The sequence below is a fragment of the Plecotus auritus genome, assembly GCF_963455305.1.
Source record: "Plecotus auritus genome assembly, chromosome: 3".
Classification (NCBI taxonomy): Eukaryota; Metazoa; Chordata; class Mammalia; order Chiroptera; family Vespertilionidae; genus Plecotus; species Plecotus auritus.
Genome location: NC_137772.1, coordinates 95,583,066 through 95,608,901, shown reverse-complemented (window position 1 = coordinate 95,608,901; position 25,836 = coordinate 95,583,066). Strand labels below are relative to the sequence as shown.

General features: G+C 44.0%; 1 protein-coding gene across 1 annotated transcript; it reads left to right on the top strand.

The window, feature by feature from the left end:
* Positions 1-611: 611 nt before the first annotated feature.
* LOC308245132 (uncharacterized protein C13orf42) lies at positions 612-23,523 on the top strand (the record flags this gene model as incomplete). The annotated part of the gene is made up of 4 exons (XM_080661871.1): positions 612-1,025; positions 20,001-20,148; positions 22,162-22,402; positions 23,349-23,523. 4 exons carry the CDS (start codon positions 612-614, stop codon positions 23,521-23,523), a joined length of 978 nt encoding a protein of 325 aa, XP_080517997.1.
* Between the last annotated feature and the right edge of the window lie 2,313 nt (positions 23,524-25,836).

Below are 25,836 nucleotides of genomic sequence, written 5' to 3'. Positions count from 1 at the left end.
GCAAGCCAACTGCCAATGGCCTTGGCTGTGTACACCCTGGCCCAGCTCAGGGGACTGGATTTTACCTCAAGCAACACACTGCTTTCAGCTGAGTGGTGTCCTTGCAAAGTAGGATTTCGTTTTGGATACAAGAGTTCAGGACCAGGGCTAGCTCAGCCAAGGTGGAAACGTGCAAATTTATACCAAGATCAAGTCAAATTGAGACCACATCCAGAAACGGAAAATGAAAAGGAAAGAAAATAGTTAAGCAGGAAAAGCAATGTCACCCGTTCCCCATCCAGCTGGGGCCCTCGATGGAGGAGCACAGAGGGTATTTGCCCCAAATGGTGCTTAGAACCAGCCGGGCACTTGCTTTTAAGCTCAGCGGGCACTCATTACCTCCTCTCCTGGGCGGTTTAAGGCATCTGGGTTACTGGGTACAACACCCACTCCCATGAGAGATCCCCTGGTTGCCCTCCTGACTGAGCCCGCACTCGCTCCTTGGCTTCCAGCGACCAGAGGCCTCCTGGAAGGAGAGGACAGGAGGCCTGCATGCTGGCTCGCCCACCCCCAGCTAGATCAAGTGGCGGCGCAGGCAGCTGGAAGGCGCCCACGGGGAGAAACCGAGCACCATGCTCAGAAAGCTGCACTCCGTCTTTAACTCCAGGCCGCAACGGAAGACGGAGGTGGCCGAGAGTTCCTACTACGAGGGAGGCCCCCCGGTGCGGCTGATCCGCAGCAGCTCCATGTATGTGGTTGGGGACCACGGGGAGAAATTCAGCGAGTCTTTGAAGAAATACAAAAGCACCAGCAGCATGGACACCAGCCTGTACTACTTGCAGCAGGAGGGCGACCGGGCGTGGATGTACTCTCGCACCCAGGACTGTCTGCAGTACCTGCAGGAGCTGCTGGCCCTGCGGAAAAAATACCTGAGCAGCCTCAACGACCTGAAGCCCAAGCGCGCCCACGGCTGCTCCTCCACCTCGTCCAAATCCTCCAAGGGAGGGAAAAAGGCCCTCGGCCAGCCCGCCTCCAAAGAAATAAAGGTGAGTGCCTGAGTGCCGCTGAGAAGTGCAACTGAGATGAGAGTGGTTCCAAGAGCCGCCATCGCAGTTTGGAAACTGGCTTGTCCAGGCACAGCTTAGTTAACGCACACATTCCCAGCGGCGGCTCAGCTGTCCTCAGAGCTCTGCAGGGCCGCCTCCCAGCCTGGGGAGAGCGGCGGGTCCCTGGCTGATTTCCCGCGCGGAGGCAGGGGACGCGCAGCTCGCGGTGGCGCGGGGTGCCGCGCAGGGGGCTGGGCTGTGGTGGCAGGCAGTACTGCGTGGAGGGGGACGCTGTCATTTGCCGCCCATTTCATGGATGAGATCATACTTTCATGGTGATTGAGTGACAGCAAATCATTTCTCAACAAATGATTGCTGTTATTGTTATTACTGCAAGCACATCTAAGAGTTCCAGTGAAATGGTATGAACAAGATGTTTCGAATCTCTAGCTGTTCAGCCCCGTATGAATCAAATAACTGGAGGCGTTGCTCCCTCAGGACCGGCACCCAGGCATTGTGGGACTTGGGCACCGCCACAGAGAGACGGCTTTACTGGGCATTGGAGGCTGCAGACCACACAGACTGAGCAGGAACTAAGTGGAAGAAATAACGTGCATTTATCTGGTCATTTTCACCTGTCCCAGCCTTTGTATGCAGTACCTTTCTTTGAGCATTTCAATGATACCGAAAGACAAGGGGGTAGTGGCTCCTGAGTCTGACAGGACCCCCATTTCTGTATTTCCTCAAATTTTTGTTTAACGCTTGAGGTTTGAGGCTGTTTTGTTATATATTTCCATCAATCGTTTTCCTGCAGGTGGGGCTCTGGTGGTTCACAGCAGGCCTGTCTTTCCCACATCCTGGCTGGCTCCCAGCGTGCCCTGTGGGTCATGCAAGCCCATTAATGTTGAGTGACTGATTGGCCCACTATCAAACCTCCCGGCCTGGTCATTCAACTGGTTTTAACCGTCTGCACTCTATCCCAGGTGGGAGCAGCTTAAATAATCAGTGTAACTCCCAAAGTATGGCATGTTGGGGCCCATACAAAGGTCCTACTCTTAGGTCCAGGTACTGAGCCTGTGCCAGCTAGCTGTAGGTTTGTGGGCCAGTTACCCGTTTGGGGGGCCACTTCTGATGACAGAGGGGGTTGCAGTGACTTCTGGACTCCCTTTCAGCTTGAATGTCCTGGGGTTCTAGGCTCTGGTAAGGTCCCTCTGGGCACTACGCTTTCCTGCAGAATGGAGTCCTTTCTTTGAAGAATGGAGCTCCCTTCCCCTCCCTGTTCCCTTCCTGGTCCGGCTGTCTGAAGACAGAGAGAGGGTTAGAGGCAGAGCGAGCAGCTGTGGACAAGTACAGGGCAGTGTATGATTTCCTCAGGAGCTGCCTCTTACCATGGTGTGACCAGAAAGAGTTTTAAAAAGGACTTCGAAGTCAGTCAGAACAAGGCCTGAATTTTAACTCTGTACCTACAAGTGAAAGCTGTGTGCCTTTGTCAAGTTGCCTTTCGTCTCTGAGCTTCTGTTTTGGTGGTGCACGCATGGAAGTGAGTCCATCTTGTGAAGGGGAAGCAAGATCCTGCCTGTGATAGGACCTGGCACATACTCAGTAGCTCAGTGTTTACTGACTCAGGAATGTAAGGCGCAGCCTGTAGACAATGGCTCTCCTCATCCTTCCTAAAGCAAGAGCTGTAGGCTGGCGTCCTGAGAAACATCGGGTGCAGGCTGCCTGTCCTCGGTGGGCAGGCTAGCAAGGCGGCTTGTGCCTGCATGGCTCTCTGCACAGCAGGGACAGGGGCCCAGGAGAGCGCCTTCCTTCTGGAATGTCATCACCTTTCTGCATTGGTGGGAAATGATGTTCAAGGTTTAGGGAAAACAATGTATTTTTTCTTGACCCTCAGTTATGTGAATTGTCTCCGCAAAATCATGTTTCAATCCTAACACTTCAGAAGGTGAACTTTTTGGGGGAAAGTGTGATCAAGATGTAATTAGTTAGTTAAGGTGATGGCGCATTATTAGGGTGGGTCCCTAATCCAACATTACTGGTGTTCTTATAAGAAGGGAAAATTGGGACACATGCACACAGCAGGGAGAATGCTGTGTGAAGACCTTACTTATGCTACCACACGCCGAGGGAATGCCAGAAGCTGGGAGAGGGGCCAGGGCCTCCCTCCCCAGACTTTCAGAGAGCACAGCCCTGTTGACACCCTGGTCTCAGACTTCTGGCCTCCAGAACTGTGAGAGAATACATTTCTGTTAGTCTAAGCTGCCCAGTTTGTGGTACTCTGTAATAGCAGCCCTAGAAAATGAATACACCCCTCTATAGAATCAGCCTTTTCTCTTCTCAAACATTAGCCTAAACACATCTCTGTTTTAGCATTTATCATGTCCTACTGTGGTTGTTAGCTTGTGTATCTCCCTTGGTGAACTGCAGTGAGCATGATGAAGCTAAAACAGTATCTTGGTCATTTTTCTAACCCAGAGCATAGTGGTGAGTACTTACTGGTCACTTATGCGTACTTTATAGATGAAAAGCCTGCTGTCTTTCGATCATGGGCGAGCTGGCCTTCATGTAGGGAGTGAGCAGTGTTCCCTGTGGTTCTGGACACCATGGTGAACCTTCCCTCCCTCCTCCCTCCCCATAAATACCATCAACAGAACATAAGTTCCCCTGTTTCTTTTCGGGGGGGAAAAATAATGGCTTTTAAATGATTTTAAAACAGCCGCACCGGGGGGCCTCCCTCGTAGTAGGAACTCTCGGCCACCTCCGTCTTTCGTTTTCGGGGGGAAAAATAATGGCTTTTAAATGGCTTTTAAAACTCTCAGTAAGAAGTAAATTTTAGATGTTGATCCAGTTTACCAAACATGCAACCGAAACAAAAGTTCTCTGTTTGGTACTCTGATGTTTTTCAAAGTATTCTGTACTAATTTTTAAATATTGGTCATGACCCACTAAATTGATTTTACAAGCCAATACTGGGGCAAGACTCAGAGTTTCTCACAGCCTGGAGTGAGGCATTCCAACAGGTCCTGTTGAAATGCTGACACATATCTAAGGAAGGCATGATGCACTAGGGTGCCAAGGCGTCTGTTAGCCTCACTCCCAGGAAATGCTGAGAGCCTGGAAGGACACCTACATGGGGTGATGGAAGGAGGAAGTGAAGTAAGCCTGGTTTGCATGACCATGACGGGTCCTGGCCAGGCCCTGGGCAATCTGCTCCTCCGTCAGAATAAGATGGAATTACAAAAATGAATAAATCACACTTTTTGCAACATTTTAAATAAAACCAAACAAACATCTCATATCTGAGGAGTTATGTGTCAGTGTTGGGCATGGGGTGCAATTTGGGACTCATTGTTTAAATGACCAAATGTTAGCATTTCCAACGCAGAGCAAAATTCATGTGGAGGAAGGATGGCATATTTGAAATAGTCCTGGAGCTTCTGAACCTATAGGGCAAGGCCACCAGATCCCCTGCCCTGGGTGCCTGGGGTATTTCTGCCATCGAGGAGGAATAGTGGGGTCTCCTTCACACCCACCTCCCCTGCTCCTGTGCTGAAACCCAGGCACAATTAGGAACAATCAGAAGTTATTCCTGACTTCTAATCATCTTCCAAACCCGATGTGTTGAGTACTAGCCCCACACTGCCAATGAAATAACTGGGGCTCAGAGACATCAGGTGCTTTCTGTAAGGCTGTGACCTGATGAAGAGGGAGCCAGCATCTATCATACCAGAACTCACACTCCTGTTCATGTATCCATGGCACCTTTCCATTGGAAAACATATTTGAGTTTGTGTAATATGTCAGGTGCGGAAGCCTGCACCTCAGGATGAGATGAGGCTGCTTCACCCCGCACAGCTGGGCCAGCAGAGTCCTCCCCCTGCACGGATTCCATGCTCCGGTGAAGCTCCCCCATGAGGCAGCATGGCCTGGGCGTCTTTGTGCGGGAGATACCTGGACCAGAAGCACCATAGGAAGGCATGCTTTAGGCCCTCTCCTCTCCACAATCCATGAGTAAAATCCCACTCTCTTGACACCTTCTCTTCACAGGGCTAACTCTGATTCCACTTTTACTCTTGGTCCGTAGCCCTGAAATACTGAGTTTGTACCACTTACTGTTGCACTGGGAAGAAAGCTGGGGGACAGCGTCAGCACGGCCGCAACCGGAACTTGGTAATGGGTTGGTACTGTGTCCTCAAATCATTCAGCAGTAATACGTCCACACTTCCCAACTCATTCTCCGAAGTATCTGAGTGAGCCGCACACCAGCAGAATTAGGTAGCAACAGAAGTTGGAAAACCAGGAGAAAAAATCATCAACAGAAAATCAAAATAATATGCAGATCATGCAGCTAATTCAGCTGCTATAGATGAGCTTTGGATTTAACTCTGCACTTTCTGGAAGTTACAATAAAAAGAGAGCTGAACTTGTTTCAAAACTCTGACTATCTGAGAGGAAGAACCATACCCATTACTTAGGGAAAGTGAGATTTTCCCAAGATTTAAATTTCTAAATTCTCATATGAAACTTGATATAGGGAATCATGTGTGATGTGGCTGGTAATTCTCTCAATAATATTTTAGAAACAATTTTATCAATACATATATCATTAATTCATTCTTCATTCATCAACACATATTTATTGGGCATATACTATGTGTCAGGGACTATTCTAGATACTAGTGAGCAAGTCAAAGTCCCTGTCCTCATGGGTGATCCCTCTTGGGGAGAGCGAGGCAATGCACCAGTGCACAGAGTTTTGGTGGCATTTTCTCAGGGCCCTGCTGGGACAACCAAGGGTGCGCACTGCACAGGTCTTAGTGGGGCCTAGGGAGTGGTATGAGGCTTCTGCTGGTGCCTTCTGGACCCAGCAGAGAATTCAGATGCCAGAGGCATGGATGGACCACATACCCTTCCAGATTTCGTCAAAATCCTCTGACTATGTAGCTCATCCTATGAAAGAAAAATGCCTGTAAAAATTAAAAAGTTGTCCTAGGGTGTTTTTTGTAATTCCCCTCTCCCCTCATCCCAGCATCTTGAAAAGACGTGACTGGGACCTGACTGGCATTGGTCTCTGCATGTTTCTCCCTCACCTCTGGTTCCCGTGGTAATTTCTTCATGATGCTGGGAGGGTCTGTGGGCTACCTCACTTTTCTTTTTTCACTGCTCCTCATGAGCATCACTTCTCTTAGCTAGGCTTTCTTTTCTTTTCTTTTAAAATAACGGCTTTAATTCACATGCCATAAAACTTACTTGTTAAAGTGTATAATTAAGTGATTTTTAGTATATTCAGTGTTGTGCAACATCACTACTATCTAATTCCAGACATTTTCATCACCCATTTTATCTTAATTTTTCTTGTTGTAGAAAAATAAACATAATATAAAATTTACCGCTTTAAACATAGCACTTCATGGTTTCTTAAATGAGTGCTTTTTAGTGTCTCCAGATTATGGGCAATTAAGTTCATCACAGTTAATGAATTCTTAAGAAAATAGGTGCTTTTCTTTGAATGATTTTATATAAATTTCTTTTAAATATAAATGTATAGCTTTTCAGATTAATTATCAGATAATAACCAGAATTCTTCATACTAGACTTCCTTGAACTTTTCCAAATTACCATTTATGTAAACCCAGAATAATTCGTCCAAAAGACTATTAAACCATCCTACATAATAAAAGCCTAATATGCTAAGTGTCCAGTCATCTGGTCAACCAAACAAAGTGTAATATGCTAATGATATGCTAAGGCCGCTCAACCACTTGCTATGACATGCACTAACCACCAGGGGGCAGACAGTTGACCGGTCAACCAGTCGCTATGACATGCACTGACCACCAGGGGACAGACGCTCTGATCAGTAGGTTAGCTTGCTGCTGGGGTCCTGCCAATCGGGACTGAGCAAGACAGGCCAGACACACCCTGGAACCCTCCCATAGTCCCTCTCCGCTGGCCAACCTCCCACAACCCTCCCCGGCCCTGATTGTGCACCAGTGGGGTCCCTTGACCTGGCCTGTGCCCTCTCACAATCCAGGCTGAGGGACCCCCCCACCTCCTCGAGTGCATGAATTTCATGCACCGGGCCTCTAGTAATTAATATATTTTTAGAATATTATATAAATATATATTTTTAGAACTTTACATAATATATTGGTAGTAAACTAGAAAATGAGTTCCTTAAGAGGTCATGGATGCTCTAAAAATAATTCATTTAGGAATTAGGAGAATCTATATAATAAAGAGCCAGGGTCGTAACGACCTTTAGGACCGAAGGCTCAACCAGACTGGAAGTCAATGCTGGGTTGCCGTGGCGACCCAGCACTGACTGGGCCTGCTCACGGTGCCCTGACCCAGCACTGCCTGCCTAGGGAGCTACAGATCAGGCCTGGAGAGAGGCCTGCAGAGAGAGAGACAGGGTCTGATCCGTAGCCTCTGTGTCTGCCGTTGATCAGAACTTGCCTCTCTTTCTTTCCCTGCCTGGCCAACAGCCATGCCTCCATTTCTCTCCAGGCCTCCACTAGGGCTGCTGATCAGCCCCGCCTTTCTGATCAGGCCCCATTTATAGGTCCAGAGATGCTGACTAGCATAGAAACCGACCAATCAGAACCAAATCTGGGTCAACTGTGAGGAGCCAATGGCTGCCTACGAGGCATAGCTTTTGATGCTGACTGGCATAGAAACTGACCAATCAGAACCAAATGGCTGGCAGAGGAGTGCAGTTGAGGGTGAGATCAGGCCAGCAGGGGAGGGCAGTTAGGGGTGATCAGGCAGGCAGAGGCAGTTAGGGGCAATCAGGCCAGCAGGGGAGAGCAGTTAGGGGCAAGATCAGGCCAGCAGGGGAGGGCCGTTGGGGGCAACCAGGCTGTCAGGGGACAAGATCAGGCCAGCAAGGGAGGGCAGTTAGGGGTGTTCAGGCAGGCAGGGGAAGTTAGGGGCAATTAGGCAGGCAGGCAGAGAGGTTAGGGGTGATCAGGCAGTCAGGCAGAGGGGTTAGGGGCAATCAGGCAGGCAGGCAGGTGAGTGGTTAGGAGCCAGATTGTGAGAGGGATGTCTGACCACCTGTTTAGGCCCGATCCCACATCAGGCCTAAACCGGCGGTTGGACATCCCCTGAGGGGTCCCTGATTGGAGTGGGTGCAGGGTGGGCTGAGGGAACACCCCCCCCTAAGTGCATGAATTCCGTGCACCGGGCCTCTAGTCTATATATATATAAACCTAAGGGACTGAACAACCGAATGACCGGTGGCCTGGTTGCTATGACACTCACTGACCACCAGGGGGCAGATGCTCAATGCAGGAGCTGCCCCCTGGTGGTCAGTGTGCTTCCACAGTGGGAGCGTCGCTCAGCTGACCGATGGGCGCCAGACACAGGGCTCACAGTTGGCCACTGCAGCCCGGAGACTGCAGCAGAGCGGTAGCGAGCCTACCAAGTGGTGGTGGCAGGTGCAGTGGGGCCAGGATGAGCAGGAGCAGCAGGCAGGAGTGGCAGGCAGCGTTGGACTGCTGGTTTTGGCCCAATTCCCACAGGCTACGCCGAGGGACCCTAAGGGCCTCTAGTGTTTCTATAAAAGGTTTGACAATTATTAATTTTTTAAAAATATAAAATAGTCTTTTAAAGTAAAAGACTTAAAATTTATTTTTATACTAGTGGCCCGGTGCATGAAATTCGTGCATGGGGGCGGGGAGGGACGGTGTCCCTCAGCCCAGCCTGCACCCTCTCCAATCTGGGACCCCTCGAAGGATGTCCGACTGCTGGTTTACAGGGATCGGGCCTAAACCGGCAGTCGGACATCCCTCTCACAATCTGGGACGCTGGCTCCAGCTGCTCACCTGCCTGCCTGCCTGCCTGATTGCCCCTAACCACTCTGCCTGCCGGCCTGCTTGCCCCCAACTGCCCCCCCCGCCACTGGCCTGCTTGCCCCCAAATACCCCCCGCCAGACTGATCACCCCCAACTGCCCCCTCTGCTGGCCTGCTCGCCCCCAACTACCCCCCCCTGCTGGCCTGTTCACTCCCACCTTCCCTCCCCACTGGCCTGCTCACCCCCAACTGCCCCCTTGCTGGTCTACTTACCCGCAATGACCCTGCCATCCCATCTTGGCCTGATCACCCCCTGGCGACCCAAGGTCCCAGCCCCTCCTTTTTTTCTTTTTTTTTTTTTTTTTCAGCGCCTCCTTCAGCGGAGGCCAGGGCCAGCTGGAAGCAAGTATCTAGGATTTATTTATCTTCTATAATTGAAACTTTGTAGCCTTGAGCGGATGCCAGGGCTGGCCAGGGCAGGCGGGAAGCTTGGCTTCCTCCATTGCTGGGGGCAACCCAAGCCTCCTGCTTGCTCCAGCTCCATGGCCGCCGCCATTTTTGTTGGGATTTATTTATCTTCTATAATTGAAACTTTGTAGCCTTGAGCAGAGGCCAGGGCCAGCCAAGAAGCTTGACTTCCTCCATCGCCGGGGGCAACCCAAGCCTCCTGCTTGCTCCAGCTCCATGGCTGGCCGACATCTTGGTTGGGTTAATTTACATACTTGTTCCTGATTGGATGGAGGGTGTGGCTTGGTGTAGCAGAGTGGTGGTTAATTTGCGTGCTTCTCTTTTATTAGTGTAGATTAACCATTTAAATAATTTCAAAGTGTACACTTTAGTGGCATTAAGTACATACACAATGTGGTGTAGCCCACCCCTATTTCCAGAACTTTTCATCATCCCAAAGAGAAATTCCATATCCATTAAATAGTAACTCTCCACTTCCCCTGCCCCCATCCCTAACAGGTAAGCTCTAGTCTACGTTCTGTCTCTCTGACTTTGCCGATTCTAGGAACCTCATATAAGTGGAGTCATACTGTGGCTGGCTTTTCTCACCTAAAGTAATATTTTCAAGGTTCATCCATGTTGTAGCATGTGTCAGAACTTCCTTCCTCTGTATGACTGACTAGTTTGGGTATTGATGGGAGGTAAAGAGGACACATTCCAGATTGTGCTCTGACTGACCAATGCTCCCTCACGGAGGACAGCTCCTCCTATTTTAAGGCCAGGTGAACGGGTCAACAGCCAGCATCATCCTGCAAGAACTGGACCACATAAGAGAAGAGCCTCAGGGAGGCTTGTCATGGAGCAAAGGCTGGCCCAGGGAGGCAGTCTGGGGTTGGCTGCAGTGCCCCATGGAACATTGCCCAGATGGTTTAGCCTGGACATTTTTCGAGGCCAGGTTACCAGTCATCTGGTTCTGAGCAGCTTGGATTCCTAATTTGTCTGCCTGGATGAACTAGCTGCAAAATGTATACCCCTCGCTGCACCACCACCTCACCCTCCCACTGCTCCAACTAAAGAAATTCACCTGCTATGTTTTACTTTTTATTTATTTTTTAAAAAATATATTTTGTTGATTTTAGAGAGGAAGGGAGAGGGAGAGAGAGATAGAAACATCAATGATGAGAGAGAATCATTGATTGTCTGCCTCCTGCACGCCCCCTACTGGGGATCAAGCCCACAACCCAGGCATGTGCCCTAGGCTGGAATCAAACCTAGGACCCTTCAGTCCGCAGGCCGACACTCTATCCATTGAGCCAAACCAGCTAGGGCTCACCTGCTACATTGTAAAAGAACCAGTGGAATTCTGGAAAATGCCTGACAAAAGTGATTGATTTTTATTTAAAGCAGTTTTATTCTGCAATAGTTAGCTTTCAGAATAAATTTTTCATAGAAGCCTCGCAATCTTATTTCATGAAATTAGACCATGTCAACAGCAAATAGAAGATTCTTCTCTATGGCAGGAGAGTCTGAATTCAACCTAATTAGCCATATATAATTGAATATGGGAAGGGAAGCAGGTTCTGGATCTGTTTACATGGCTGAGAAATATTTTTCAGATTTGATGGGGAGACTTTATGCAAACACAGTGATATTAAAATGCAGGCTTTCTTGAGCATCAGTTACTGGGTGGGGGTGGAGTCTCTATCCCGTGGTCTATGGTTTGCAGAACTGAAAGGCAGTAAAAATTCAATATGAGCTACAAAGAATATTTCATTATGCTTGACAGAGCTTTTCACAAGATGATGGACAGTATAAGAATGATTGATAACAGAGTATTTAATTCCTGTAGCCCCTCTCAGACCACTAAGTGGGTGATTATATTTTCTAATCCAGGCACCTGCTGGAAGCAATATTTCCTCCTCCCTTATTTCTTGCCATCACATTCTGGTCACCTGGCTGACTTCCTTTCTTTTTTAGGCAGCAGAAAAGCACTTCCCCAGGAAGTCATTTCTCACGGTCACACTCTAATTCAGTGGTTTTCCCTCCTCCCTGTGTCTGAGCCCCAACTCAGCACTCAGCACCCAGCACTCAGTACTCAGCACACAGCACTGTAATGGTCAGTTCGTTTGCTATTTCTGCTACTGGTCATCAGTTCACTGTGTGGAGACACCTTGTCTTATTTATTTTTTTTATCTCCAACCTCTAGCAAGGCTTCGGGCACATAGTAGATGTTCAATAAACCAATAATCTGAGAAGCTCCAACTATAATTTAAGAAGGAAACTTACAAAATTTGATGGAAGATCTGAAAAAATAATAGGTCTGTGGTTTCCAGTGAGTGGAAAATTATCTTTTGTTTTTAATGGAGTAAAATACAGTTTGAGTATATTCATATGCAATCAGATCCTGATAATTAAAACATTCGGTCTGTAATGGATCAGAGCTCACCAAAGGACACTTTTTTAGGTAAACATTTTTTTTTCTAATGATAAAGTTGCATTTCCTCATTAGGTAAAATTTGTAAAATACAGAAAAATATACAGAAGAAAATAAAAATAACTTAGAAACCTATCATCCAGAGATAATGACTATAAAATATACAGGTATATTTTATTTCAATCATTTATTTGCTGTATTTTTGTATATATGTATATTAGGATTGTCAGATAAAATAAAGGATGGCTATTTAAATTTGAATTTCAGATAAACAATAGATTTTTAAGTATAATTATGTCCATGCAATATTTGGTATATATTTATACTAAAAAATTATTCATTGTTTATGTGTAATTGAAATTTAATTGCCATTCTATATTTTTATTTGCTAATTTTGGCCATCCTAATGTATGTATATGTATGAACTGACTAAATTTGGCCCATACCATATACTTTTTATAATCCCTTTTCCAGTTAGTATTTTATATTGTCGGTTCTTTCCCATCTCATTAACTAGTTTTTGAAAACTCAAGTTTTAATGGCAAAAATTGTAACAGTTTAAAGTCTTTAAACAGTTGTTAAAAATTATAAGTACATACATCTTACTCTATGTCTATAAGGCATTTTTAGCAGTGATTCCTGGAAGTGTGATTAATGGATAAAGAATAAAAGGTCAATTATTTTTTAAGATTCTTCTTCATATTGCTTTCATAAATATTTTAAAATTTACACTTTCATCAACAGTGTGTTAGAAAGTCCTCTTTTTAATTTTAAAAAAATTATATTTATTGGGGTGACATAAAATTATATAGGCTTCAAGTGTACAAATCTATGCTATATCATCTGTTTATTGCATAGTGTGCCCACCACCTGAAGTCAAAATTTCCTCTGTCCCCATATATTTGACCCCCTTTACACTTTTCAACCTCCTCCACCTTCCTTCCCTCTGGTAACCATCATACTATTGTCTGTGTTCGAGTTTGTTTTTATTTGTATTGTTTCTTCATTAGTTGATTTCAGTTTTACATTCCACATATGAGTGAAATTATATGGTTCTTGACTTCTTCCATTTGACTTATTTTGCTTAGCATGATATTCTCAAGATCCATCCATTTGTCACAAATGAGGAAGCCCTTCATATTGCTCTTTATCAACACCAAGTATTGTCATTAATTTTAAAAGTTTACTGATATAACTGCATTATTTTATGTGGTTTTCTATGATTATTGCTTGAGCAAAGAATGACCCTTTTATTTTATTAAACCAGTTTCTTATAAATGGATTGCCCATTTATGTCTTTGGAAATTTTCTTTCGGCTCTATTAAGGATTTATTATTTACTTATGTAAAATGTTTTTATACTAAGTATATGAATACATTGTCTGCCATGTATGTTAAAAATACTCTAAGTTATTATGTATCTTTTAATTTAATCTGACATATCTGAAGTACAAATACTACTGATGTTTATGTAGTCAAATTATCAATTTTTGTCTTTGATAGTTCTTCCATTACTCTCATGCTTAGAAAGTCCTTCTATGCCTCAAAGTCAATTGCATATTTTCCATTTTTCTCCATTTTTAATAGTTCCATGAAAATAAAATATCCCAATTCTTTTGTCTATCAGCAATTTATTTTGACATGTAGTAGGAAGTGAGAATTCAAATTGAATTTTTCCCAAGTAGCAAAGTTTTCCAACACCATTATACTGACAAATCTATCCCTTCTCTTATTGGATTGTGATGTTTCACTTATTGGAGGTAAAGATTTTATACTATGTTTCAAGAATGTTAATTCAATTCTATCAGTTTTGCTTCTAACGGTTTGATAAATGATAAAAAAATTTTCACTCAGTGTTTTGTTGAAGTGAAATGACCATTTAGATGATATTTAAGAAGTGGAGTTACCAGTACTAACAACAAAATGACCTGAAGATTATAAAGCTGGGATATAAAAGACTAAGCCTATCAGCCTGTGAGTTTAGAACCTCTAATACCAAAGACTGAAGGTGTGCAGCTATGCTTCCAAATGATTGTAATGTTTTGTTATGACAGGTAATACCCAGGCTTAGTTATACTAGAGTTTGTGACAAACTTCTCCCTTCTTTTTAATCCTTTTGAGCTGATTTTTTCAGATCCATTATCTGCTTCACTGATTTCCAACCCCCTCAGCTGTGGCCTACCACTTAGCTTATCCATTGAAACTTTGTATGTGGGTATGTGTATGTGTGTATTTAAGTTTCAGTGATTATATCTTTTCCCAAGTTATTTCTCATATCTACAATTCTTGTTTCAATAACTAACATTTTTTCCCTACAAACTCCTATTCAACTATGGATACATATTTTCTTAGGTGTTCTAAATAAAAGGGATAAGGCACTAGTAAATATCTATTTGTACTTGGCCTTGAAAGTCTATCAAAAGGATGGTAGAAGGCAAAATGAATGAATTAGTCAGAGCTTTCAATGTTTGTCCTTAAAAGCTTCTTTTAATTATATTAAATTGCTTGTGAATAAATTTAAGCTGTTTTGCCTTTCATTTCACCCAGCTGATCCAAGAGAAAATGATCTCTTCAATCCAGGCTATCTCAATTACACTGAGTGGCCAGATTATTATGATCTCTGAATGCATAATAATCTGGCCACTCAGTGTATATCCTATATAATAAAAGACTAATATGCAAATTGTCCCCTCGACCAGGAGTTCGACCAGCAGGCAGGCAGGCCAACCGCCCATGTCCCCTCCCCCTGGCCAGGCTGGCCGGACCCCACACATGCATGAATTCATGCACTGGGCCTCTAATATATATACACATACTGAATGGCCAGATTATTATGTGTTCAGAGATCATAATAATCTGGCCACTCATTGCATATTGACATTCAGATTTCCAGGTATTATTAGTTCAAGAGAGTATTATCAGTACTTCATAAAGATAAGGAGTGCAGCACAGCCAGTTTGGTTCAGTTGGTTGGGCATGGTCCCACGCACCAAGAAGTTGCCAGTTTGATTCCTGTCAGGGCACATTCCCCAGGTTTCAGGCTCGATCCTCAGTAGGAGCATGTGGGGGTAGAGGGGCAGTTCATCAATTATGTTTCTCTCTCATCGATGTTTTCTATTTCTCTCTTCCTCTCCTTTTCCCTCTAAAAATCAGTAAAAACATATTTTTAAAGAAATATAAGCAATACAGAGTTCTCAAAATTTGCCAAGTTAAATCCAAAAGTATACATTAACAACATGCAAACTGGTTGGAAAATGTAAACATTAGGTAATGGCATGTATACAACATACATTCTTTCACTCATCAAATATTTATTACTCCATACCAGCCATCAAAATAGGTGCTTGACATTCATAGAAGCAAAGATAATTCATCTGCCTGACACGGCCCATACTATAATCTGAAGCTGCAATTCTCAGCATCACTCTCTGAGCCACACTGGTGTGTTGGGGTTCCTTGGAAGGGAAAGAGGTAGAAGTGCAACCAAGAATGTTGGGAGTATGTGTGCTGGACAACTTGTCTCATGCGTATAAGGGTTGACAGTGAGCATTTATCAGCAGAGTATTTTCTGTGAGTGTTATTTGCCAAAGGTATCTCCGAGAAGAGGTTAAGTACCACTGGTCTTCCTGGGGCTATGAAGGTGTCTCTTCACACGGAGCAGGACACGAGCATAGAGGAAAGGTGCCTGGGACTGTTTGCTGCAATGAGTAAGTTGGCCCTCTGAAAGGGTGAGGAAGGTTACCAAGTAGGGGAGGTGAGAAGGAGGCTAGGTGTTCAGTGGTGTTCCTCTTGGCTTGGGTGGGTTTAGAATGTCCCCCTACCCTACCCTCTGAAAAAAATATTGTTGTTTACAACTGGAAGTTTATTTTGTAGAAACCAAATCTCTTGCAAACAAATACTGACAGATCCCAGAAGAAAACAGATTGGAGAAGGCTAGGTACCCAGAGGTCAAGTGAAACCAGCAGGATAGCAGCTGATACGAAATGCAGAAAAATATCATAAACTGCTTTGGGGGCTCAGAAGTTAACATGAGAAGTAAGTGGAGTTTGGTTTGGAAAAATGGAAAGATTTCCATCTGGACAAAGTAATCTGAGACACAGGCCTAGCGTGAGGGGGTGGGACAGGGAGGCTTGGAAAAAGATAACCCTAAGGCCACCGAAGGTGAAATGTGAAAGGCAAACTGGAGTGGAGTCGGCAATGCAATACAGATGCTTTCAGAGAAAGTTCCTTCCCCGTGGGGCTGCTGTGGGGCTGATGAAGCAACATGAGCTCTGTGAAACTCAGGCCTCACCAGGGGCAACAGGCTGCAGGCTGCATTACATGCAACCTTTCCAAAGGAGTCTTTAAAACGTTCGGGCTAGAAAACGTCAAGTTTGAAGGGAAGCAATACACTTTTACCTAAAGTTCTGAGTTCAGCAAGGGAGGTCTATGTTGGATCTCACCAGGGGTCTTGATCACTGACCTCCCATTTTATACCACAACCTCTTTGTAAAGTAGATTTTCCTGTCATATTAGCCTGAGCCCTGAACCTTGAGCCTCAGTTTATGCAGTCATTGTGCTAGTGGTATCTGTGAGTGTTGACCAAGAGAATGTCCTTGTAGAGGTGAGAAAGGCCGTGGAAGCTATGGGAAGGCGGAAGAAGCTAGACTCAGCCATAGGTTCCTCCCCTATCCTGGATCCCTCCCCCATCCTGGGTCCCTCCCGCATGCCTGGGTTGCTCCTCCATGTCCGGATCTCTATTGAGTGGTGGTTCTTAACTGCTGTGCATTGGAATAACTTGATTATTTAAAGTAATTGGTCTGGGAAAGGGCCAGCCCATCAATTATGTTTCTCTCTCATCGATGTTTTCTATTTCTCTCTTCCTCTCCTTCTCTCTCTAAAAATCAATAAAAACCTATTTTTAAAGAGAGAAAATTGATTTTCTTTAAGAGCTCCCAGGAGATCCTGATGTCCAGCTGGGATTGGGCTGGACTGTCACAGAGTCACCCTGACAGGGTTAAGTGGGAGGCATCCCTTCACTGCCTCCCAGGCCATGCACTTAGACCTGGTCAAGGGCTGGTGCTTTCATTTACAGGGAAGGAAGGCAGGACTAAGTAAGGAAGGGAAGCAATTATTTATTCATTTACATTTATGTATGTCCCTACCTCATTTCATGAAGGGCTTGGAGGGAACTGCTTACTGGTATGTATGGGTCAGCCACAAATAATGTAACCAGAGTGTCCCAATGTCTCACTCTCCAGCCAGACCAGGATCCAAAAGCTCTTAATAGAAACAAATTTTATAACGCTAATGTACTGCATGACTCAACAGAGACCCCAGAAGTGGGACCTAGATAATGGAACTCTTCAGTGTTGTTTAAGGAGCTTGTCAGTGTCTCCATCTGTGCCCAGGAAGGCAATCTCTACTAAGCATACAGAAAGGGCAAGGCATGGGGGAGAGACCTGAGTCTTGAATACTGAATCTTGAAGTTTTGGAAACAACCAACATGTTTGAATATTTGCAATAACTAACAAGTGTAGCTGAAAGGGCCTTGTCCATCAATGTTGATAGAGAGTTCAGTGGCTAAAGTGGTTTATTTTTTAATTTGTGAGGATGTTCAGGAGATTCATAAGAGGCCACAATAAAGGGCTTATGTTAAATTAACTAATGGTAGTGTGCTTGTTGTTTTCTAGGCCTTTGATAGTTAAAACACCAAAGAGGCTCTTCTAAACCCTTCTAAGTGAAAGTAACTGCTTTGGGCTGCTCTTAGCTAATTGCCAGAGTCTACTTCCTGGAGACATTGAGGAATGAGCAGCTTACATCAATTGTAGGTTGACCCAGATGAAAAAGAATGTGATGCCCACATGAAGGACTGAGACCCTTGTATTAAGCCAAACACTGATGGTAGTTGCTACTGGAGACTTTGAGACATCTTCTTCGTGCAGAGATGGATTTTGAGATGCAAAACCTATGCACTTGGCATTCCTCTTAAGTAATATTCATTCTTCCTTTGCGGCCCAGTCCAGATGTGTGGCTTTCTTCAATCTTTGTTTCTCTCTCTTCCACTTCACAAAAACAATCTCTGAAATGTTATGTGTGATGGTAGAATTAGGAAAGTGGTCACCATGGAGAAGAAGCTGTCTCAACCAAGTCTTTTTTTTTTTTTACATTCAGTATTATTTTTATTAATTTCAGGTGTGCATCATAGTGGTTAGACAGTCATATACTTTACAAAGTGTTCCCTCTGATATTCTCAGTACCCACCTGACCCCATACACACTTAATACAATATTATTGACTATATTCTCTATGCTGTTACTTTATTTTACATCCTTATGACTATTTTGTAACTTGTACTTAATCCCTTCACCTTTTTCACCCAGTCTGGTAATGATCAGTCTGTTTTTTGTATCTATGAGCCAGTTTCTGTTTTGTTTGTTCATTTATATTGTTCTTTAGATGCCCCATATAAATGAAATCATATGGTATTTGTCTTTCTCTGACTGACTTATTTCACTTAGCATAATACTTTGTAGGTCCATCCAAGCTGTTGCAAATTATAAGGTTTTATTCTTTTTATGGCTGAGTAATATTCCATTGTGTATATGTACCACCACTTTTTAATTCACTTGCCTATTGATGGGCACTTGGGTTGTTTCTATATCTTGGCTATAGTAAATAACGTTGTGATGAACCTAGGGGTGTACCTATTCTTTCAAATTAGTGATTTGGGTTTCTTCAGATATATACACAGAAGTGGAATTGCTGGGTCATATCAGCCAAGTTTTGGTAGATGAATGGGAGTCAGCCAGATGAGACAACCAAGGCAGAGGGACCAGCAAAAAAAAACAACACACAGGGAGGATAAAAGAATATTGATTGCCTATATTGATGAGCCCTTCTGTCATCTGACTGCAGGGAGGATTCCTGGAGGCCTGACCTGCTGTGTGCATAGAGACTTTCTAACAGTCCGTCATCAGTCCTGCACCCCTCTCCCAGCCCTTGTTGTATCTGGTGTTGTCAAGCGTGGAGCATTTTCAGTTCCCAAGGTTCAAAATGCCCCCTCCTCAGCTGCTTCCCACCCAGGAAGCTCTGGAAGGCCAGGCCCTCTACTCTATTATATCAATGACCCTCCTTCCACTGCTTGCCAACTGCCAGACGCTTTTGGAAATCTGTCTTTTGCTGATGGCCTCTCGCTGTTCTCTTTGTCATTGGAGTTTCTACTTTCTCCCCTCCTTGCTTTTATTTTAGTGGGCTGTGAAGAGGGAAGGATGACTTCATTTGGATGGCTTTCCACTTTTAACAAAAATTATTTAGGTGTATATTGTGGTTCTTCAACATTTTCTGTTAAGAGAAAAATTCTTGATTTAAAAATGTTTTCTAATAGTACAAAATACATACATTTCACCAAAATCTTGTACATACATTTCCCAACATGCTAGTCTGTAATTAAATCATATGTATTTTTAATACCATCCCACTTCCAAAATGCCCATATAAAACAAAAGAACTCTACACCGCTACACATGGTCAAAATAGCCCAGGTTAACACATATTGTCCCTTTTGAGTTCTTTATTTTCTAAATTCCTCAGGGAACTTTTCTCTGGTTCATGCATTGATTCTTGTGCTGTCAGCTCTCCATTTGAAGTTTACAGTGGTGCTTGAACTTCCATGTCAGTCACTTGTGACCCTTGGTGGGCTGTTGGGATGATGAATAAGATCCTGGAGGAGAAGGAAGCAGGACAGAGTCCAGAACCCAGTTAGGCACTCAGAGTATTTTTATTAACTATATATTTTATTTCTTATACTTTTCAAACAATGATACTAATTTTTCTTCAATTTATTTCATGAATTGGGCCCAATTTTGTTCACTTTAGGAACTGACAATTTTTAGGGATTATTTCCAACATATCTTGTCCTCTCTTTCCTGCTGTGAGCATCTCATCACCTACCCAAGGGACTGTATCATTGCCTAATTGGGTGTTTATCAGCAAGGAAGGCCAAAGAAAAACTAAGTGTTTCATCTAATGGTTAATAACCATCTGTGACCAAGAGAGGCAGTTCTTTTCATCCTTCCTCTCTCCCTCCTTGAGGTAATTGGAAATCCATCGACTTATAGCAATGCAGGTGTGGAGTACCTACCTTCCTTCCACAGAGTACTTATCCAAATTTCCCTTTTAAACCCTGCAGATTTATAACTTCACATACATTTAGTTTCAGCAATATTTAATTCTATTTGGCAGTTATGACTGACTTGTGTGAGGGCGTTGTGAGGTTGGCTCAAGCAAGTCTCTCTTCTCCCCTTCACCTGTAGCAGAAAGCAACCCTCAAGAAATACTCGCAGTTCAGCGCGGATGTGGCAGAGGCCATCGCCTTCTTTGACTCCATCATTGCAGAGCTGGATACAGAGAAACGGCCACGGACTGCCGAGACAGACCCCCCAAATGAAGATGTGGACTTTGATGGTGAGCGCCATCCCTGGGGGCAGAAGGTGGGTGGGTTGTAGTCTCTGAAGAGGACTTATAAGATGGGCTATCACGAATTCTACCTCCCCATTACAGGGAAACTCACATCTGCGAGCCAGAGCCTGGCCCTGAGCTTGTACTTCTCTTGGGCGTGCCTTGCTTCAGTTGTCTCTGCTGCCATTGCCTCAGCCTGCCCCTTTAACACTTGAGGCCATATTTGGGCAAAACCTCCTTTCCTGTGGTCCATTGCCACAGCTGAGACAGGGTGACACTTTAGCCCATGAGCTAAAGTAATAGAAAAATGATTAAATGAAGGCGTTAGATGGGGAGTTGCTGTTAAATGGGTATAGAGCTTCAGTTTTGCAAGTTGAAAAAATTCTGGAGATCTGTCACTTAACAATGCAAATATATTCAACACTACTAAACTGTACACTAAAACATGGTTAAAGTGGTAAATTTTACGTTATTTGTATTTTACTACAATTTTTTTAAAAAAGAAAGAAAAGAAGGCAAACAAATTATATTTGAAAATTCAGCTTCTGATCCTCCCTGAGCTAGCATGGCCATGGGGCAGCACCAGCTGTTAGACACAACTCTGACCCTTCACCCACTTTGTCATCTCTCTGCACCCCTCCCCCCAGCACTACCTCTGTGGCCCTCATGAGCCACCACTCCGCGAGGATGTGTAAGGCAAGAGAGGGCCAAGGTGCTTGTCCAGGACTAGCATGGAGCCTGGAGAGGGAGCGAGGTGAGGACTGAGGGTGACACTTTTCTCCCTATCTAGGTATGTCACGGCTCTCTGCTGGTGGAGAGCAAAGAATTCAACTATGTATATGAGTTGAGCCCACTTTTAAATTCCATTACTCCACTGTCAGTTTTTTAATCTTTGACTTGCCTCCCATCAGGTAATTAATGATGGTTTTATTTAGGGCTCACTGAGATATCAACTTTTGCTACTGATACTAAATTGTTCTTAATTATTTAATGATCAAAATATTACATTCTTGTTGTTCTGGCCTTGATTGACCTTAATCTGTGAGGTTTCTGTTTTCACTGAGTTCTGTGGAATTTCCCAGGTTATTCCTGCTCTCCAAGCTCACTGTACCCTGCAGGGCAGCTGTCTGCCCTCCTCTCTCACAAGCCCTTTCAGTCCTTGACTAAGACCGGCCCACTCCCCAGGAGTCAAACCTAGAAATCCAGGACATTGGTGAGAGGACAACAAAACCCATTGAGGATACAAGTGTCATCTTCATAGTTGTTTTGAAAATGGCTTTATGGTTTTTCTCTGATAACTACAGTAACATATTGTAAATCAAATGAGTACTAGTAAACAATACACCAAAGCATAAAGAAGAAAGTAAAAAATATGATCTGTAATACTATCACCCAGAGATAGTAATCACTATTAACATTTTGGTGTATGTCTTTTCAAAAAGGTTTTAAACGAAAATACAGACTCACTTTAATTTTTTTAAACAAAAATAGGATCTCTTTGCTATTTTGTCATCTGCTCTTTTCACCTAAGAATTTACAATACAACATTGGCATCTTTCCAAGTTAGTAAATATAAACCTATGTTCTTATTTTTATGTCTTTTTAAAATTGATTTTAGAGAGAGGAGGAAAGAAAGAGGGAGGGAGGGAGAGAGAGAGAAACATTGATGAGAAATTTCAATCAGCTGCCTCCTGTATGCCCCATGCTGAGGATTGAGCCCCCAACCCAGGCATGTGCCCTGTTTGGGAATCAAACCAGCGACCTCTTGGTTCAATTAACTGAGCCGCACCCGCCAGGACTGTTCTTATTTTTGATTGACGCACAATTTTCCATTGTATTCCTACACCATAATTGCAGAGTCAAATCAGCCCCTTTGCTTGGTTCTCTAGTCCTTCCTAGGAATTCACTGCTGTGTATATGCATTTGTTTTAAGTTCTCAACCCTGTTCACGCTCTCTGTTGCCTCTGCTCCTCCCAATGTTGAGTCCTCCTTTCCAGGGCCCCTGTTTCTCTCTTCCAGTGGCCACCAGCTCCCGGGAGCACAGCTTGCACTCCAACTGGATCCTGCGGGTGCCCCGCCGGCACTCTGAGGACATGGCTGTACACACCATACACACGACAGACGGCCAGTTTCGAAAAAGCACGGAGCGCAGGACCATTGGCACTCAGAGGAGACTTGAGAGGCACCCCATTTACTTGCCCAAGGCTGTGGAAGGGGCATTCAGCACTTTGAAATTTAAACCCAAAGCCTGCAAAAAAGAGTAAGTGCTTGGGCCACAGAGTATAACCTAAATGTTTTCACGTCCTCCAAACTTTTGGGATGGTTTTTTAAGATGCCTTGAGCCCCCATCTTATATGCTAAAAACCATTCTTGTGTATTTTTTTGGGATGGAAGTCTTAGTTTAAAAATGTTTCCTATTATATACACTAGCCTGGTTCACTGTTGTCACCACTCCAAACTGTTGCTTCAGCTCTGGATCTGCCTCCCTTTCCTTCTGGCCTCCATAGTCCTCCTGCTCTGTGCCATCCTCTTGTTTCCCCTAAACCACAGACACACTGCGTACTGCACATTTTCTATGGGAATTTGGGTTTGAAGAGGGCATAGCACCAAGCTGGAACCAACATCAAACCGACTAGATGCCCCTGACTTAGAAAGGCATTGGCCAGGCTCAGGTGGAGAACTGCTTGCTGGATGGACCCCTCTTGCCAACATTTCTCAACCTCCCTCTCTCCAGGTCCTTCTCTCCCAAGACCAGTGACTATCTCTAGCCCAAAATTTCTGTGACCTACTCATTCAGAGCAGTAAGTGCTCTCTTGTTCTGGCCAACCCAGGCCACACTGGGGAATCCCACTTTGGGGTTCCATCTACACTCATCCACCTGTTTTTCTTTGTTTTTACAAGAGCCATTCAACTCTGGTGGATTCAGGGGTTTCTAAATAGCATTTTCCTCCCATAATAATGAACCATGTACAGAACATATCAAAACCGAGGCCCAGCCCTCATCACCCACCTTTCTCCTTCAAGCCCAGCTCGAGGTCCAGCTGAGGTCCATCCACAGTCCCCATAACAACAATGCTTTGTCCTCCACAAGGCCCAGCACTGGGGGAATATCTAATGGCCTCCACTGGAGGGCTAAATCAGAGCATCCCTTCTCTGAGCAACTGGCCAAGCCCAACGTAACCTCCCTGCTGCCTTCCTCCCTCCAGCCTGGGGAGCTCCAGACGGATCCTCTTCAACTTCTCCAGAGAAGACATGGAATGGGATGCGGAGCTCTTTGAGCTGGAGACGCTGGCATCTTCCGGGGAGGACTACTTCGAGACAGAAAACCCCAAAGGACAGTGGCTGCTTCGAGAGCGACTCTGGGAGCGGACAGTGCCCTGACTCCCTAGGCCCTTCAGCCTGGCTCAGGTTGGGTCTGTGAGAAGCTGTCTGCTTTCAGCACAGAATGGGGTGATTGGTAGAGTTAAAAATAGGAACTGTAACAAAGTCAAGTCCATGAGCACACTGCTGGTGCCCAGTTAGTGCCAATTGTACCACAGCCTCCCAGAGGACTTGCTTTGCAGACTTGGGAGCTGGTCTTTCCCTACACAGGCAGGTTAGCTGGTAGTGACAGCCTGGCTGGTCTTTAACAGCAGAAGGAATGGAAGGCCTTGAGTGGGAGTGTCCAGGCTCACTCCCTGGCCTCCCCTGGCCTGTTCTAGCTTTCCATGCATCTGTCCAAGTGGCTGCTAGTGTCATGCTTTGTACAGGAATTAATCTCACCCAGGGCTTTCTGGGCCAACGTTTTCAAAGAGCAAGTTTCTCTACGAGGCTCAGATACAATCTGGGTATGCACTGAGATTGCCTTTTTTTTGGTGCAGAACGCAGTTCAAGAAGCAGTTCCTTTCACTCCAACACTTTTCACAATGTTCTGGAAATTTCTACTAAATTAGGCTTAAGATGAGTTCAGTGCCCTGGCAGTGGATGGGAGAAAGAATGTGTCGGGCACTGTTTTGAGGCCATGCTATCTCCCCCAGACCCAAAACACAGCTCCACTTTTCATAGGCAGTTGGCTGGGGAAGGGAAGGAGAGAAATGAAGTGGTGCTTTTTTTCCTAGATACCCATGTAACCAGGTTATGACAGGTTATGTTTCTGTCTTTCCCCAATTAAGAGGACAATCAAATCATTCAGTTCTTTCGGACTAGAAAAGCTTTCTGTATTTCAGAAGCTACCTGAATCAGAATTACAATTTAAATGTATTCTTTGCATTCCTCATGTACTTTTTGCATTTTTGCATATACTTATGCATGCCCAAGTTTGAGAACTGCTGATTTGGAGATAATACCGCACTTTGTCCATCCTCACCTTTTTTTTTTTTTACAGTTTAAAAAAATTTTTTACTGAATTTATTTGGTTAATAAAATTATATAGGTTTCAGTGTACAATTCTATAATACTTTATCTGTATATTGTATTGTGTGTTTACTATCCAAAGTCAAGTCTCCTTTCGTCACCATTTATTCCCTCTTTAAGCTCTTCTAACTCCCCAACCTGCCCTTTCCCTCTGGTAATAACTATGCTGTTGTCTAGTTGCCATGACAACTCATTGCCTGTGAGATTCTGTTTTGTTTTTTGCTTAATCCTTTCACCTTTTTCACCCAACCCCCTAAATGCCTCCCTTCCCTTCAGTCTGTTTTCTGTATCTATAAGTCTATTTCTATTTTGTTTATTTTTTTCAGTAGAGTCCACACATAAATGAAATCAGATGGCACTTGTCTTTCTCTGACTGGCTTATTTCACTTAGCATAATACTCTCCAGGTCCATCCACACTGTCCCAAACAGTAAGATTTCCTTATTTTTTATGGCTGAGTAGTATTCCATTGTGTAAATATACCATACTGATGGGCACTTGGGTGGCTTCCAAATCTTGGCTATTGTAAATTGTGCTGCAATGAATATAGGAGTGTATGTATTCTTTGGAATCAGTGTTTTGAGTTTCTTTGGATATATTCCCAGAAGTGGAATTTGCTGGGCCATGAGGAGTTCCATTTTTAATTGTTTAAGAAAATTCCATGTTATTTTCCACAGTGGCTGCGCAATCTGCATTCCCACCAACAGTGTATGAGGATTCCCTTTCCTCCACATCCTTGCCAACACTTGTTTATTGATTTATTACTGAAGTTGTTCTGTGTGAGGTGATTATCTAATTATGGTTTTAATTTGCATTTCTTTGATGATCAGTGACACTGAGTATCTTTTCATATGCCTATTGGCCATCTTTATGTCCTCTTTGGGGAAGTGTCTATTTAGGTCTTCTGCCCACTTTTTAATTGCATTGTTTTCTTTTTTTGGTGTTGAGTTTTATAAATTCTTTGTAAATTTTGTATATTAACCCCTTATCAATGTATCATTGACAAGTATGTTCTCCTATTCAATGGGTTGTCTTTTTAGTTTGTTGATGGTTTCTTTGCTGTGCAAAACCTTTTTAGTTTGATATAGTTCCATTTATTTATTTTTTTGTTTGTTTCCCTTGCCCAAGGAGACATTATCAGAAAAAAAAATATTGCTGGGAGAAATGTCTGAGATTTTACTGCCTATGTTTTCTTCTAGAATTTTTATGGCTTTGAGTCTAACATTTAACTCCTTAATCCATTTGCGTTAATTCTATGTATGGTGTAAGAAAGTGGTCTACTTTCATTTTTTTGCATGTATCT